The sequence below is a fragment of the Mandrillus leucophaeus genome, unplaced genomic scaffold (genome assembly GCF_000951045.1).
Source record: "Mandrillus leucophaeus isolate KB7577 unplaced genomic scaffold, Mleu.le_1.0 Scaffold346, whole genome shotgun sequence".
Classification (NCBI taxonomy): Eukaryota; Metazoa; Chordata; class Mammalia; order Primates; family Cercopithecidae; genus Mandrillus; species Mandrillus leucophaeus.
The window spans coordinates 1,528,196-1,546,600 of record NW_012103654.1 but is presented as its reverse complement, the minus strand read 5'-3'; the positions used below and the strand labels follow the sequence as shown (position 1 = coordinate 1,546,600).

At 42.2% G+C, this 18,405-nt stretch overlaps 1 protein-coding gene across 4 annotated transcripts in view; it reads left to right on the top strand.

The window, feature by feature from the left end:
• Positions 1 to 2,167: 2,167 nt before the first annotated feature.
• The window catches only part of TPD52 (tumor protein D52), a 48,172-nt gene continuing 31,934 nt past the window's right edge, over positions 2,168 to 18,405 (top strand). For all 4 annotated transcript variants that reach the window (XM_011989085.1, XM_011989083.1, XM_011989084.1 and 1 more), the window contains exons 1-2: positions 2,168 to 2,681; positions 17,791 to 17,906. In XM_011989085.1, coding sequence (XP_011844475.1) covers positions 2,543 to 2,681; positions 17,791 to 17,906 — 255 coding nt within the window. In that variant the 5' untranslated portion in view covers positions 2,168 to 2,542. The remainder of the gene's footprint in view (positions 2,682 to 17,790; positions 17,907 to 18,405) is intronic.

Below are 18,405 nucleotides of genomic sequence, written 5' to 3'. Positions count from 1 at the left end.
CTAGAATGTCTTGACTGGGATCTGACGGGAGATAATGAGAACAAAAGCTGGTTCAAAGAGCCAGGGTGTTGCATAAAAGTCCTAAGATTGTATCTAAGCAGGTAAAATAAAAATTTTAGACAATTACTTAAATTTGAAATATTCACATTTATTAATAAGGCATGTAATGTCTACATGAGCCATTATTTGTTTTTTTAATTCTACATTGATTAGGAGCCAAACCTTCAGGGCAGGTATCCGGTAGAGCACCCTGGAGAGGCCCTGGAGAGGCACAGATGCGTGGGAGGGGGCTCTTCACATGCTGTGTGCTGCTGCTGGGAGAAGAGGGGGCCAGAGACTGGGGGGCTTCTAAGAAGAGGTAGCATTTCTGCCTCAGTGTTGAAGGATGAATAACTTTGACAGGCTGGAAAAAGGTGACATTTCAGGTAGAGCGTGTCGCATGGATGTAAATACCAAAGGTCAAGGACATGGGCTTGAGAGATGGTGAGAAGAATGGAGGTGACTGCGACTTGCATTCTATCCGTGTCACTATTAATTACCTTTGAATGCCTTTGGCTGTAGGTGGTAGAACAAGTAAAGTAATGGAGAAATGCTTTTTCTACCAGTATTTGGTGACCAAATGCAGAATTATGGAGAGGGCCAGGGACCTCATGAACCATGCTCTTTCTAGTCTGGGGACATAGCTCCAATGCCTTTCCTGTCCCAGTAAGAGGCCATGGATTTCAAGAAGCCAGACAATCCATTCTTTCAAATAATGATAAAAAAAAACCATTTATTTTATTTTTAAGTATAGAATAAAACATTTATAGTTGCCCAAATTTTGGTACCTTTTAGGAGAAAAATACAGATTCTTTTGTTGTTAAAAATAAACTTAAGAAAAATAAAGACTTACCATAGGCCAGACGCGGTGGCTCACACCTGTAATCCCAGAACTTTGGGAGGCCGAGGCGGGCAAATAACCTGAGGTCAGGAGTTTGAGACCAGCCTGGCCAATGTGGCGAAACCCCATCTCTACTAAAAATACAAAAATTAGCCAGTCGTGGTGGGTGGTGGGTACCTGTAATCCCAGCTACTTGGGAGGTTGAGGCAGGAGAATCGCTTGAACCCAGAAGGTGGAGGTTGCAGCGAGCCAAGATTGTGCCATTGCACTCCAGGCTGGGCACGAGTGAAACTCTGTATCGAAAACAAAACAAAAAAAGATCTACCATAAATGGAGTACAACATGAGACTAACAAAAATAACAAATAAAGAAATCATCCAGCATATATTCTGTATGTAAAAAAAAAAAAAATCACAAGATGAATACAGACCATCTTGGTGCTTTTTATACACTAGACACATATTGATATTTTTAATTCTTAAAATATATTAGGTTTCATACTTGCTTCCAATCTGAGGAGAGTGTATCTGAGCTCTTTTTTTAGATTTGAAAACCGCCTTTTAGATTAGATTAGAACACCGCTTTTTTTTTTTTGTTGTTATGCAGTAACAGACCATTGCCCACCTGAAGGCAAGTCACCTTTATTTTTACCTCCTTAGTTAGAACCAGCAGGAGCTGCAGTTGCTGTTGCTTGAGCCAGGGCCATAGTCAGCACAGAAAGGTTCTGCTAAGAGACTGTGTTAAGGAAATAAGTTTGGTGACTTAGTTTTGTTTTACAAGCTAGCTGTGGCCCAGGCCTTCTACAGGGTGGACACGCAGGTTTATTGCAGCTCTGCAGAGCCATGGCCTTAGACAAACAAAGAAGGTGTGGGAATACCCGGGAGCTTTCCATTCAAAATGGATTCTTCTCCTTTCAGTGCATGTAACTGAAGCACCAGCTTTCTTTAAAGAAAAAAAAAAAAAGGGAGAAAAGAAAAGTCAGTCTGAAGTTTTCGTGACACTCAGCCAGACTCCATGTTAGATAAAGTAATCATGGAAATACAGCTTTATTTTTGTACCAAGTTGTGCTTAGAAAGCTGATTGCTAAACCAGGAAGCTTGGCTTTCAGAATTTTACTGTAATCCAGGGTGGAAAAAAAGTATCACCCAGATGGCATTTGTGGGAGATTACTGACTGGTAATCCCTCCTTGTCCTAGAAGATTAAGTCTGCCCTGGTGTAGTCATGGTCAGCTGATTTTTTTTTTTTTTTTTTTAATAAATTGTAGTTTCTTGTTGTAAGTCAGCCCGTGTCCAATGTTTGCCTGAACTGTTTGTACATCTGGGCCATATTGCAGAACCCTGCCCTTCTTTGTTGACTGAGGAAAGCTCGCTCCCTGCCCAGGTTTTTCATTGTTGATCAAAATTAACACCAGGTGGTGAACAAAGCCCCTCCTAAGGTTGCTCAGGATAAATCATTTATTAAATAGGTCTGCTTGTCAGGAGGGGTGTGAAGGCTCCCAGAAGGAAATGCTGGCGCCGGGGCCCGGAAGCCAGGGCCTCTAACTCCTGGGGTTGATTTCTTCAGTGAAGTTGCACCCTACAAAGGGAATATGGCCAAAGCAGCACTCAACTGAAGGATGATATCAGGCGATTAGAAAGCAATGCGTTCTGCGTTTGTCTGGAATGGATTGTAGAGAGATGGACTTAGGTGAGGACTACCAGTCCCCGTTTGATTTTGAAGCAGGAGTCAACAAAAGCTATCTCTACTTGTCTCCTAGTGGAAATTCATCTCCACCCGGATCACCTACTCTTCAGAAATTTGGTAACTACTAATTTTGTAAAGCTAAGTTTGCTTGGAATAAAACCTAGACATAACTTGGGGTTTGCCTGGCTTTAAAATTATTAGTGTAAAGATGTACCAGGGTGGTGCTGGATTGTAACTAGCTAATAAGCTATTCTAGATTCAAATATTAAATCTCATTAAATATTTAGAATATGTTTATACTTAGAAGTTAGATTTTAAAGTTAGTACTATTTATACGATCAGTAGACCTCTCCATTTATAGATATTCCAAGCTCACTTTGAGTTTGTTGAGCTGGTAAATAACAAAAAAGGAGGAATCTGGAGTCCTTGGTTTCTAGTTGCTTAGGTAATTTACGACAACTTTCTTAATTTTTCTCTTTAGTTAAATGATGGTTAAGCACTGACTCGGTTCAAGGTCTTGCTGATGACTGTCCTGGGTTTTGTTATGGAATATTGAGAGCAACTTATAGAAATTGCTAGGCAAGATTTTTTTTTTTTTTTTAAAGAAAAACTTGAAATTGCCGTACCTTTAGAAGCAGTTATTCGTTCATACCTGCCGGTATGAGATTGCTTTGAAGGCCAGCAGCACCATCAGGGAGGCTCTTCCTTTGTCGGCACAAGGCAGCAAAAAGCCGGAGGCAGCTTAGCCATCCTCCCGGCCGGGTCCCTCGTATCATAGCCAATGCTGGGAACTGGTTAAATGACCTTCTCTGTAATTTGCCAAATAATCAGGTTTTTCCAGAAGAAGTTAATTTTTTCCTTATTAATGAAGAACAGGTCACATTTTGTTCGTTTTAAGCTGAAAAAATGGGTAACTTAGAAAAAAACATGGTAAAGGTGACAGCATGAAACTGAGTTTTAAGTATTTTAGGTTTGTGTATTTGCTGATGGTAGGGACTGTGTGAAGCAACATTACTCTCTTGGTTGCAACTGGTAGCCATCTTTCCCCAAAAGTGGCTGGGATTTCCAGGAACGGGCAAATGTGGAGTGTGACCAAGAAGGGGTAGAGCTGGTCTGTAGAAGTTGGGGGCAGGAGGCAGCAGCTTGATGTCTGCTGGGGGATTCTGATTGCCAGGAAACTTTCTCCAGTGCTGACCTTGGCTTGCCCAAGTGGCCCCCCTCAGACCTCTGTAATAAAGGGGCCTGGGCTCCCCCTTTGCCCAGCCCCCTTCTAATTTATAAATCTTATGTATAAGTTAATAGGGGGCCACACAGAATGGGGAAGTGAGAGCTCAATAATGGACCAAAACCCAAGTGACTTGCGGGGCAGGGAGGAAACCTTTGAGAAGCTGGGGCTGTGGTTTTATGACTTCAGGTGGACCTTGATCAGTGTGCAAGCAGCCAGATTCCCAGGAAGGTTGACACTGCTTGCTTCTTTTAGTTCCCTTCTACCCTTCCTGTCTCTTTGTTTCACCTCCTGCCATTTTCCAAGTTACAGTCATGACTGCCTTGGGAGGTTTTCTGTCAAAACCAGGGCAGTTGTAGGGTGGGGTGTGCCTCTAGGCAAATTCTGAAGGATTATCTTTGCAGTTCCTGTTAGCTGTTCGAAGGAGCGTGGGGTTGTGAGATTTAAAAAGTTATTAAGCAAATGAATAACAATAATGAAAAACAAACTCATGTAGCTAGGTTTAGTAGTTTGCATTAATTGAAAGAAAAGAGGGTGAACAAGCATTAAAACAAGCAGAAACCACCCTCAGCAGTCATCTGTAAGAACACAGTGATTCTAAAATGTCCAAATAAAAGTGGGGGTCTGGAAGAGGGATGACTCTTCTGTGTGCCCATGACCCCTCAAGGCATAAGAAGCCTGCACACCTGTCTGAACATCAAACATGGTTGGTCGATGGAATGAATAATGTGTCCTCCGTGTGTTTGCAGTCTTTGTATTTCTATGTGGAAGCTCTTAGGATCAATACATTGTGAACCCATTAAAAGTTCTTGTGGTTTTTGGCCACTGTGTATTTTCTTAATCGGCAGACAAGTAATACAGACAAGAAGGGCTGATATAAAGAAGGATGCTACTCAGAGAGTTTGGGAATACTGATCTGAAAAGACTGTGTTCTCTGGTATTTATCCAGAATGCCATCATGGGGCAAATGGGAAAGTAATGAGATTTTATCTATCGGCAGGATGTTCCTAAGAAGTCATTAAAGTGGAGATTAGGATGAGGACAGTGGCTGGAACAAAATGAGGCCTTTTATTAGGGAGTTTTAAACTCCTTTGACGCAACCAACCCATATTCAGAAATGCCTTATACCTCCTTACCCGCAATCCTCATAAATATAAGAATCTATCAATAACTGAAGCAAAATGTTATGAACCAGAACTTCTCTTTACTATGTGTGATGTACTCTGACATTTTATACTATTGTATGCCATTTCTTCTTTTTAAAGTGCTCATCTGGTTCTGCTACTGGATTTTACAACCCATAGTGTGAAAACACCGATTTATAATCGTTTCAGAATCTGGAACAGAAGCTCTGTTCATCTTTTTTGTTCACTGCTGTTTCCCCAAGCACCAAGGATAGTACTTGACATTATGGCTCAAAAACTGTTTGTGGAATGCATGAATGAATGAATGAATGATACTGGTGAGGAGTAGTTCATACTCCAGTTCATTTTACTGGATGTGAAGATTGAGGCTGAGAGGCGTATGTGATGTTCTCAAATCACGAAGTTTAGTTAGGCTAAGATACGACTAGCACTCATCTCTTAATTCTTAAGCTAGTGGTTTGGTTTTTTTGTTTTGTTTTTTTAGACCGCAATGTCTCAGCCTCTCTAGTAACGGATATTATAGAACAGATTAACCATTTAAGGCTTAAATTCTCCTTTGGTCAAGTGTTTTACTGTGGGAGTAATTTGTTAACACTTTATACGCCACTGGGATCTCAACATTCTATTCCATCTTTGGGCTGAACATTATCAGGCCCAGGGTCTCACAGCTGGGATCTTTTGTTGCATTATCTCTTCTATTCTGTCAACACCCATAAGGATAATATCTCAAAGGTTATTTACATAGCATCTAGCTTCCTCTTAAGAATTTTTTTTTTTTTTGAGACGGAATCTTGCTCTGTCGCCCAGGCTGAAGTGCAGTGGCGCAGCCTTGGCTCACTGCAACCTCTGCTTCCTGGGTTCAAGCGATTCTTCTGCCTCAGACTCCCAAATAGCTGGGACTATAGGCGCACGTCACCACGCCTGCTAATTTTTGTATTTTTAGTAGAGATGGGGTTTCACCATATTGGCGAGGCTGGTCTTGAACTCCTGACCTCGTGATCTGCCCGCCTCGGCCTCCCAAAGTGCTGGGATTACAGGCGTGAGCCACCAGGCTGGGCCAGAATTTTCTTTTTAAAAAAAAAAACTTTTGGCTGGGTGCAGTGGCTCACGCCTGTAATCCCAGCATTTTGGGAGGCCGAGGCGGGCAGATCACTTGAGCTCAGGAGTTTGTGACCAGCCTGGGCATCATGGTGAAACCTCATCTGTACCAAAAATAAAAGAATTAGCCAGTCATGGTGGCACAAGTCTGTGGTCCCAGCTACTTGCAGTGAGCTAAGATCACACCACTGTACTCCAGCCTGGGCAACAGAATGAGACTCCATCTCAAAACACAAACAAACAAACAAAAAACTCTTTTATTTTAGATTCAGGAGTGCATGTACAGGCTTCTTATATAGGTAAACATGTGTCATAGGGGTTTGATGGACAGATTGTTTCATCATCCAGATACTAAGCCTGATACACAGTAGTGATTTTTCTTTTTTTTTGCTCCTCTTCCTCCTCCCACCCTCCACCCTCTGGTAGGCCCCAGTGTCATTTGTTCCCCTCTTTGTGTCCATATGTTCTCATCATTTTGCCCCCACTTATAAGTGAGAAGGTGCCCTGTTTGGTTTTCTAATTCCTGTGTTAGTTTGCTAAGGATAACGGCCTCCAGCTCCATCCATGTTCTTGCAGAGGATAGGCTCTTGTTCTTTTTTATGGCTGCATGGTATTCCATGGCATATATGTACCACATTTTCTTTATCCAGTCTATAATTGATGGGCATTTAGGTTGATTCCGTGCTTTGCTATTGTGAATAGTGCTGCAATGAACTAACACATACATGTGTCTTTGTGATAGAATGGTTTATATTCCTTTGGGTATATACCCAGTAATGGGATTGCTGGGGAGAATTTTCTAATGTACAGGAAGATGCAGCCTGGGCTTATGGCACCTTTGGTTATTTCTAGTGACTTAAGGAAATATGAGGAATGGAAAAATCTGACATTTTAGTTTAATGCGATCATATTTGAAACTCTAGAAAGACTGAAAAATCAAACTGAAATTTAGTTCTTCTTTTCATTCTGTTTTACCCTTTTTGATTTTCACTCTGTGTTATTCTCACTTCTATTTAGAAAAGTGGTTACCACTTCTTAAAAGTTTTTTATGATTGCATAGGTCTTAAATAGCAAACATGGCTATGGTTTACAAAATAAAAACTGGAGCCAAATTGAAGAGATGTAGAATTTCCTTATTCCTAGAGAGGGAATTTAAGGATGGAAGAGACTTCCTCTCTGGGGATTCTGTAATTTCTCCATGACTGACCTTTGTCACTCTTTTCTGGAATGTCCCAGTTACTAGTTTTATACTTAATTTTGGGGCAGGGGAGCAGTGCAGTGGGAAGAGGCGATAGCTCTGAAGTAATTGACTGAAGATTTTTTCATTTTTATTTTTTTTTAAAAAAAGAAAGAGATTTAAGGGTCCATTTAGAAATACCTGGAAGGAACAAGTAAAGCGTTTGAAAATACTAATGTGTTTTACCTTGAGGATTGTTTCTTCTTTGTCCACTCTTTCTGTGAAGTAACGCTTTTGGGAGGTGACCTTCTGTCTTGTGTGGGGACATTGACCACTGTTCAGGGTCGTGCTTTGAGAGCTGAGTCCCAGGAGCACTTTGCATCTGATGTGGCTCCCAAGTGCTCCTTTCCCTTTTTGTCTTAGGGCAGCCCCTCCCCTCCTGCTCTGTTTCCTTTCCTCTTAACCCAGACATTGGCCGGGTGCAGTGGCTCACGCCTGTAATCCCAGCACTTTGGGAGGCTGAGGCGGGTGGATCACGAGGTCAGGAGATCGAGACCATCCTGGCCAACATGGTGAACCCTGTCTCTACTAAAATACAAAAAATTAGTCGGGCATGGTGGCGGGCACCTGTAGTCCCAGCTACTCGGGAGGGTGAGGCAGGGGAATTGCTTGAACCCGGGAGGCGGAGATTGCAGTGAGCCAAGATTGCGCCACTGCCCTCCAGCCTGGGCGACAGAGCGAGACTCCATCTTATAAAACAAAAAATAAAAAATAAAAAATAAAAAATAACCCAGATATTGTCCCCTTATGCTTGTGAGGAGCTTGGGTCTTCCCTTAAATGGAGTGGATCAAGTTTTCTCAGCCTTTTTCTTCCCGGCTGCCTTGACTACAATTACCCAACTCATTTTTCCCCTAAGGTTTTACTGTTCTCATCGTGGGCACTCATGGGAAAATTCCAGCCTTGAGAATCTTAAGTTGTCACGGCCTAAGCCGCTGCATCCCTCTCTTCTGAAGGCACTCAGTGGCAGACAGCAGGTACTGGCTGTTGTGTCCTCTTAGATGCTCCCTTGCCTTAAGTCAGTGGTTCTCAACCACAGTTTTGCCCCACTGTGGGCATTTGACCATGTTTGTAGATACTCTTTTGGTTGTTACAACTGGGTGTGCGTGTGGGGCTGCTACTGACATCTAGTGAATGGGCCTGAGATGCTACACAGGAAGATGCCCATGACGCCCGTGGTGCCGTGGCTGAGAAGCGCTGCCTTAACTGGATGCTTAGTCTTTTGGGTCTCCTGAAGACAAGCTCTGTGGTGTGGGGACTTGCAAATATTCCTCCCACTTCTGGGATTTTATTACATCCAGAAACAACAAGGCACAGAGAATGGGAACCCCAGGCACAGACTTTCATGGGGAAGAAACATCTTGTGATGTTTTTGGGTGTTACCGCTAAAGATATTTTGAACTATATGTTTAAATCTCTTTTTATGCCTCTAGGTTTAAAAAGGGGGGATGCGTATTTCCTCTTGTTTGTGCTTAAATGAAACAGTCATAGAGACTGAAGTTTCTTATCGCGACTCTGGTCTTAAGTTATTGGTGCTGCTTTGAAGACTTGGTAGGAAAGGTGTGCAGCTTTATTTTCCAGAGACGCTTCCAGGGCTCAAGTATATGTTAACAGATTCTTTCTTGGGTAGGCAGTGTTAACATTCAGGCTAAATAGCAGATACCTTAGACTCCATTTTGGCATCTTTTTCCCTCCTAGTTGAATTTTTTCGGGGGCAGCTGACATACTCTTTCTGTGATATCATTTGTGTCCCACCTATATAACCATGGTGCATTTGCCTGCACACTCTTTTCCTGTAATGTGAAGGTAGGTGACCTGCTCCCCAAAGTGACAATCTTTGGACAGATTATGTATGGAAGTCATTTCTTTAGGAAAGTGACATTTCACATCTGCTTTAAATAGAAAAACCTTTCTAGGTAAAAACAGTGAAGTGAGAATGCAATCTATACAATAAAAAGCTCGAGATAAAAGGAGAGAGAATGAAGGGAGACCGAGTTCTTATCTTTCCCTCTAACTTGACTGTATACCTTCCTATAATGCATTTATTCACAGTGTTGACAAGCATCTGCTGTGCGCTAGACACTGTGCATCGGAGACCCTGCTAGGACTAAAGACACAGGATTGGAGCATGAAGGCCAAGTATTGCCCAGCTGCAGTCTGTGTTCTATACAATAGACTGGACCGTAGGTTCTTATTCCCAGAGCCAAGGACTGTTTTCCAGCCATGGTCACAGGGTCCAGGGGAGATCCCCCAAGAGTAGGAGACACTTTTGACTTATTGAAGCGAATGGGAACTGGAAATAGGGATGGGATTTCAGGCAGAGAAAATAATATGTGCAAAGACACACAAAAAAGAGTGTGTTTTAGAGATAGCAGAGATGGTTGTACAACATTGTGAGTATAATTGACGTCACTGAATCACACGCTTAAAAACGGTTAAAGATGATACATTTTTGTTGTATATTCTAACATAATAAAAAATTAAATCGGCTAAAAAGTATGGGAGGTACATTTAAACTTTTTTATTTTTGAGTTAATAGCTTTCTTTCTTTCCGTCTTTCTTTCTGTATTTCTGTCTTTCTGTCTTTCTCACTCTCGCTCTATTGCCCAGGCTAGAGTGCAATGGCGTGATCTTGGCTCACTGCAGCCTCTACTTCCCGGGTTCAAGTGATTCTTGTGCCTCAGCCTCCCTAGTAGATGGGATTACAAACGTGTGCCACCACACCTGGCCAGTTTTTGTATTTTTTAGTAGAGTCAGGGTTTCACCATGTTGGCCAGGCTGGTCTCGAACTCCTGGCCTCAAGTGATCCACCTGCCTTGGCCTCCCAAAGTGCAGGGATTATAGGCGTGAGCCACCACGCCTTGCCAAATTATAGATATATGTGTGTGTATATATGTGTGTGTGTGTGTGTATATCACCAGGCTGGAGTGCAGTGGTGCGATCTCAGCTCACTGCAACTTCTACCTCCCAAGTTAAAGAGATTCTTGTGCCTCAGCCTCACGAGTAATTGGGACTACAGGTGCGCGCCACCATGCCCAGCTAATCTTTGTATTTTTAGTAGAGACAGAGACAGGGTTTCACCTTGTTGGCTAGGATGATCTTGATCTCTTGACCTTGTGATCCACCTGCCTGGGTCTCCCAAAGTGCTGGGATGACAGACATGAGCCACTGCGCCTGGCCTACATATGCACTCTAGAAAGCTCTTTGTTGGGGTGGGTTGAGGAATATTTGCAGATGTCAGAGACTGGCAAGGAGCTTAGGGGCAGGAATCTAAGCAACACATAGTGACAGCCCAAACTAGGCAGGAGGGCAGGATGGCAGGATTGGAGGCAGGGAGCGAAGTGGATGTCCAGAGAGTGAGATGGAGCCACAACATCTCAGAGAGGTAGGAAGAGAAAAAGCAGGAGGGAAGAGAGGAATGGAGATTTCAGACCGAAGTTCAGTGTCAGATGGCCTTGGTGTGGCCAGATGAGGGTAGTGACCCAGAACTGTCCTTAGTGGAAGGTAGGTGGAAGGGGCAGCAACAGGGCTGCAGGGGGTTGAGGAGTAATGGGCAGTGAGGAAGTAAGACCTGAGAGCCAAGACTCAGGGAAGACGAGAGGAGAGAGAAGCAATTCCCAGGTCAAGTTGTAGGGCTTGGAATCCGGGAGAAACAGCAAATCCTTATGTGCACCCATTGTTTGCAGGTAAGGGGCTTGGGGCTGTTTGAAGATAAATGTGATTAAAGAAGATCAACCAACTAGTAAATGGCTGAATCAGTGTGTATGCCCCTTTCCATCGGAATTATTCTCCTGGGGGCTGCAGTAGCCATTCTGGGTGGCTTATCACCCAGTTCTGGAGGTTAGAAGTCTGAAATGAAGGCGTTGGCGGGGTCTTGCTGCCTCTGAAACGTGCAGGGCAATGAATCCTTCTTGCCGCCTCCTCACTTCTGGTGGTTGCTTGCACACCTTGGTGTTCCTGGTTCTGTTGTGATGTCACCACAATCTCTGTGTGTTCTCTGTGCTTTGCGCTGTGTATCTTCACATAATCTTTTCCCTGAGTCTCTGTGTTCAAATTTCCTTCTTATAAGGACATGAACCATTGGATTAGAGTTCACTAATCCAGTGTGACCTCATCTTAACTTGATTATATCTCCAGAGATCCTGTTTCCAAATGAAGACACATTCACTGTTGTCACGGGTTAGGAAGTTGAAGACATCTTTAAAGGCAGCAGAGTTCAACTCACAACACCATCTAATTTCAAAGCTCATCTTGTCTTTTTGTATTCTTTTAAAAATCTGTTCTCAGTCTTCTCATCTTTATATAATGAAACATTTGACTTAAACCAGGGGTCCCCAACCCCCAGTTGGTGGACTGGTACCTATCTGTGGCCTATTAGGAACCGGTGAGTGACAGGCGAGTGAGCATTACCGCCTGGGCTCTGCCTCCTGTCAGATCAGTGGTGGCATTAGATTCTCATAGGAACGTGAACCCTATTGTGAACCGCACATGCAAGGGCTCTAGGTTGCACACTCCTTATGAGAATCTAATGCCTGATGATCTGAGGTGGAACGGTTTCCTCCCAAAACCATCCACCTGCAACCCCTGTGGAAAAATTGTCTTCCATGAAGCCAGCCCCTGGTGCAGAAAACATTGGGGACTGCTGACTTAAACGATTCAGAATTCTTTCAGATCTAAAATTGTATGACAGTGGCCAAAAAACTTCTAATCAATAATCATAGAAAGTCTTGAAGCACTTGGTCATAATTGGAATAAAAGTCAAAGATGAAGAACTAGAGGGACGAGAACCATTTAAGTGGGTGCTCCAAAAGGGGAGTTGGGGCTGCACCCAAGCAGAGAGAGGTGCTCCTCAAACTCTTATTTATGGCTTATGTGTAGGTTCTACATTTTTAGTGAAAACGCTTTTGCTGCTTTCCCCAGTTGAAATTTGTGGAAGTTGGGGCAAAGAGGTGGTTATGCATGGGAAAGTAAAGAGAGAGTTACTCTAATTAAATCTTTAATGAATAATTCAGTTCAGATGCAATATTAGCATTGGCTCTGTTCTAGGCACTGTGCGTTCTGAGATGGAAAGATAAGAAAGTGACATCAGGACTTTATAGTCTAGAACTAGAGACGTGTTCAGGACTAAGCTCTTTGCTGTTCTTGGTCACTCTGCCCTGCGTTTCCCTGCTCTGACCACACTCACACACACACATTTCCACTTTGTCTTCTGCATGTTATTCACAAAGACTCTGAAGTCTTGAAGTGTTGTATTTCATTAAATCTAAGACACCACAGATTGTAAGATGTTACTATTATTTTGTTTCATTAAGTATAAAATATGCTGATAGTTAAACTAAAAAAATCCTGCTTTATCATCACTTAAATTGTTTTAAAATCTTTTTAAAAAAATTGTTTTTAGTAGAGATGGGGTTTCACCACGTTGTGCTGGCTGGTCTCGAACTCCGGGACTCAAGTGATCTACCCATCTCTGCCTCCCAAAGTGCTGGGATTACAGGAGTGTGTGAGCCACCCTGCCCAGCCCCTTAAAATTTTTTATTTAAATTTTTGTCGTGGTTGTTTTGAGACAGGGTCTTGCTCTTCTTGCTCTGTTGCCCAGGCTGGAGTGCAGTGGCATGATCACAGCTCATTGAGCTGTAACCTAGGCCCAAGTGATCCTCCTGCCGCAGCCTCCTGAGTAGCTGGGACTACAGGTGCAGGCCATTATACCCGGCTAATGACTTTTGAGTTTTTGTAGATACAGGATCTCACTTTGTTGCCTAGGCTGGTCTCGAACTCCTGGGCTCAAGTGATCCTCCCACCTTGGCCTCCCAAAGTGCTGGCATTACGGGTATGAGCCACTGCGCCTGGCCAAAAATTTTATGTTTATTGAAGTTCTTTTTTAGATTTATTCAGACATTTACACTGATCATAACACTCCTGTGCATATTTTCTAAAATAAAAACGAACATTTCCTAAAATGTCTTCACACCTATAATTTAACTTATTTGAACTGCTTTTCAACTTGGAGTAATCTATGTCTATTCTATTGATTTATTTTCCTCACATAAAATGTCTGTGGTGCAGCCTTTCGTAAGAGACGTCTGTAACTGGACCTGGCATTTTCGAAGCCACTTTGCAAATTTTGAGGCGTGTTTGCTGGTGATAACTGTGTCACAATGACTGGCTGATTAATTGTACAGTGCATCTCAAAGATGTAAAATGTAGAAAGTATCTTCAGATTGATGGGATGTGTCTCTGCTTGTCTTCTCCATCCTCATCCCGGAGACACTAGAAATCTCACCTGGGAATCAGTGAGATGCGTCACCCTGCCAGTGGGCTCCAGAACCTTCCCAGGGCAGGCCACCCTCTACCTAGCTTGCTGGAAGGACTTTTCCAAAGACAAGTCTAGACTTGTCACTCCCCTACCTAAAGCTCTTTAGGGAGCCCATGGGTGGAACTGAAGACAGGCTGACAATCTGTTTGCATAGCTAGATGAAGAGAATTAAGGCAATGGCTAAAATGTTAATAACCTGATGGAAGAAATTATCATTCATTTTCAGTCATTTGGGTTTGATAATGTTATCTGTGACTTTCAAACCAGGGATCCCCACAAGTTCCTAGGCCCTCAGGAAAGAAAAAAGTTTCTATGGAGAAAGACTAGGCCCTGTTTCGTTGTCCTGCCATGATCATTGATATTTCTCTAAGAAAAGATGTTCGTGAAGGAGCTGAGTCGAGAGACAGAAAGACCCAAAACCCAAGTATTAATCCTGCCTCTGTAACTCTGGGCAAATTATATAGCCTTAGAGGACTGCAGTTTCCTAGTAGAAAAAAATACTCCTCTCAGGTGGTGGTTATGGGGTGTTTTTATTTTTGTAAGATAACATGTAGACTTCCCTTCACAGTGGCTGGTGTAGTAAATGTCAGTAGATATTAATTCTATTTTCCCCACCATATTTGTCTTTTAAAAACAGCTTTCCATCAGATTCTGAGAAAAAAAAAACATTAAAATTAATGAACGAATAAGTTTCAGATTATGGTTTTCAATAATCTATACTTTTAAATGTTGTTATTTTCCACCTTTCATGCTGTGAATGAGAAATTGATCTTTTCTCCCAAAAGCCAGACTCTATTTTCGTATTAAATACTGTACTATTACTGAACATACAAGAAACAGGATCATATCTAGATGAATATATAAGGCAAAATTTGGATTCCCAGGTTTGGGGAAACTTTAGTTGGAATTAATGAAGACTGCTTTTGATCTAGTCTGCCAGATTCTTTCTCTTTTTAGGGTCTTATTATTGCTTCTAGATACCTTTCAGGTCTTACTGTAAGCCTCCTACTTTTGTCTTTGTTTTCAGATCAGTGATTTGAAGCATTTGTTTTTACATCAGACTGTCTAGGTTTAAAATCTGACCTCTACCAAACATTTAGGTGTGTTCACCTGGGCAAGTCGCTGAATGTCTGTAAGCTCCAGGTTCCTGATTTGTAAATGGTGACGGGGACCCCCACCTCACTGAAGTGTTGCGCATAGGTATTTAAAACACTTAATTTGGACTTGTCTGTAAATGGAATGCACTCTGTCATGGTGGCTGTGGTTAATAATTTTCGCAAGGCATGACGGTGATGTTTTGCTGCTGATTTTGGTACCTACCATTCTGTTCTTCCTTGGTGTTCTTTAATTGCTAATTTTTTTTTTCCAGACTGCACCTTTTAATTTGAATGATGATGATTTGCTGCCACCTACAGGCTAATGTGGAAAGAGCAGAACATGTCATTACCAACTTTCTTAGATGCTGAGTATAAAATCTCAAGGTCATCCTGGCAGACTTGAAGCCAACTGGACAACCCGTCATCCTCTTTTCTGAGAGATTTGTTTTCCTTGATACCATAGCCACATACTTGAATAGAACCAGAATCCCCTTGGATTCTTTTTGAAATGGGCAGTATACATAAAGCATTGTGAGCAATCAGATACTGTATTTTTCCCCTTCTTTGAGTAGATTTGCAAAAGAGTGTGTATCAAAAAAGCATGAAAGAGTCTTTGCTGTTTAAGTAATAGTTTGGTACCTGAGTTTTGCTTGTTTTGTTTTGGAGATCTGTTCTAGTTGGAGAACTTGGGAGTTCTGTACAAAACATTAAAAATAAAATAATGTGTAACACGTAGCTCTGTTATGGTTCTTACTGTGTTGCCTTATATGATTGTTACTTGAATGTCTGACTCCCAGTTTCAATCTCATACAACTTTCTTCACATAATCTAACATAGAGGATAGATTTACAAGCACACACAGATGCTGGGAAATGGTTTCTGACAGTACATAGGACAGCACCTTGTTCACGGTGTGATTTGGCTGGAGTTGGAGTAAGAGGTGCCAATGCCAGCTAGCAGGAGACGGGTCCAGTAAGGGCTGTGTGCCAACCTCACACTTTGCTTTGAAAACAGTAAGGAACCACCAAAGGATTTTAAGCTGAAAAGTGACACAATCAGATTTCTATTATAGAAATATTATTTGGGCAGTCTGTTCACAGATATTTTAGAGGAAGACCTGTGGAAGCAATTATGCATTGAGCTTTTCTACCTGCTGATTGTACCTATTAAGTATTTTATATGCAGTCAAGAGCTTACTCATATTTTTTGCCAGTCTGATTTGTGGTTTTTGAATTATTTGTATTACTTTTATGGCTCTCACAGTTCTGTACATACTTTCCAAGTAGGCACTATTTTGGTGCTGCCATGCTGATGATTATTGTAATTATTAACTACTGTTAATCAGTGAAGTACAGCAGACCCTGTACCAAGTGCCTTTGTAACTTGTACACCATGTACATAAGCATCGTCTCATTGATTCATGTAATTCTCTAATGTTTGCTGTGACGCTGGCTGCTTGTTCCACAGTGTGGCTATTCTCCTTCCTTTTTCTTCTGCGTCTGCTCCCTGGCGCCTTGTGTTGGGCAGGATGCCACATTGCTGCTGTGACTGAACTGGCACTTCTCCGAAATGGTCCTGGGGGGTAGCAGGGAACAACTGCAGTGACTGTGATGCTCACTGGCAGGAAGAGCGGGCAGAGGAGTAAACCTTCCCCTGGTTTCTTTGCAAAAAAAAAAATGATAATAATAAATAAAAATCTGTTGCCAGAGGAGACTTTGCAATCCCAAACCTGTAACCTGAACTGAAACCTGAAGCCTAGGGTAAGGCAGCTATGGCCAGGAAGGGGGTGACAAAAAGCGTAGTCGTCAAATAGTGTGCGAATATAATATTTTAAAAAATTAATGTAAAAGAAAATCATGAACAAAATATCGCAATTTTAAATAAAGACGAGATTAGCAGTAGTGCTGTTCATGCAGAGCCATTTTGGAGTTTGAGACACAAGAAAGTATCAGCAATACTGATCCTGCAGTTTAAAATTTTGGCATTTTGTTCTTCATGGGTTCTTTGATTTTGATTTAAAAAAAATATTCCATTAAGGTATTTATATTGAGTGCTTTCGTGGCCTCTTCAATTTTGCACCCGAGGTTGGGGTGCCTTTCTGGCCTCATCTTAGCCTGTGGGTAAGGGTTGGGCAGGAAAAGAGGGGAGATCTGAGGGGCGGCTGCCTGCTGGTCACTCTCCAGTCATTCTTCCTGACAGGCTCTGTTCCAAGGGGACTGGGTGCGGCGTGATTGTTCTTCAGTAGTGTGGAATGTCTCTATGTGGCTGTTGATCATGTCTCTGAACATATAGCTTAGTATTCTTTTATAAGGGCATCTGGATTTTTTATATATATATATATGAGATATATATGCTATATATATGGTATATGATATATATGATACATATATGAGATATATATTATTATTGTTTTTAAGCTATAAGAAGTGGCAGTGGCTCACGCCTGTAATCCAAGGACTTTGGGAGGCTGAGGCAGGAGCATGGCTTGAAGCCCGGCGTTCAAGGCCAGCCTAGGCAACATAGCGACACCCTGTCTCTACCTCCTAAAACAAACAAACAACAACAAAAAGAAAAGCTACAAGAAGATGTTTTCTGCCTCCACTAATGGAAAGAAACAGAATAAAATTTACTTAGGACACTTAGTTCTTTCAGTGGTTACTCCTTTACTGAGTTTGTAAAATGTTGACTTTGATTACCACAGCAAGCTGAAGAGATGTGCAAACTCCTGCCCTGGGTTAGTGGGAAGGAGCTAAAATCTTTCATCTAATTTATACTGATTTAGTTGTACAGCAGTTTAAAGCCTCGGCAAGATCTCATTTTGGGCCCTTCACTCTTCTGCCATAACTATATAGTGACTGAGACTATGAACAGAAGCTGAGAGAATGCTATATTTTCTAAATTCGTATTTTGGCAGAGTCTACTTGGTGGTTTCCGGTGGTTAGCTCAGATTTTTTGTCCTTTGCTGAGAGAGCCAGGTCATTTGAATGTCCAGAGGTAAGATATGCGGATCTACTCTAATTGGCTTTATTCTGGCTGGGACAGTGGAGGAGCTTAAAGAAGGATTTTACTTAGATTTTGTACTTTAAACAATTGTTTAAATCCCCAACCAGGTCTGCTGAGAACAGAGCCAGTCCCTGAGGAAGGAGAAGATGTTGCTGCCACCATCAGTGCCACAGAGACCCTCTCAGAAGAGGAGCGGGAAGAGCTAAGAAGAGAACTTGCAAAGGTAAAGAACCATTCCTTTTGTAACTTTATTTTTGCACTTAAAATGTACTGTCATTTGTGATTCTAGAGTACATGGTGATATGTTTATAGTCTGTTCCAGGGGAGAGAAAGTACATGTGTTTACCTCTCCAGCAGGTCTTGAGTAGGGGAGAGGAGATAGAAGAGGGTGACGTCGGTTCGTTTTTATATGAGAAAAATGTATATATGGGTAAAATAGATGTGAAAAGTAGGGTGTGAAACAGGAAATGAATGAGAGGAGTACTCGTGTTCTTCTAAGGGACTTCACCAAGGTCTGATACACTTGCTCTTTAGTGCATCAATGACTTTGTTCTACCCTTGGCTGTGTTGCAGAGATGGGCACTTTCGAACTTCCTTCCACCTTTCCTTCCTTCCAGTTCCCTCCTTCCCTCCCCTCCCTTCCCTGCCTTCCCTCCCCTCCCTCCCTTCCTTCTCCTCCCTCCCTTTAGTCCTTCTTTCCCTTCCCCTTCTCTCCCCTCCCT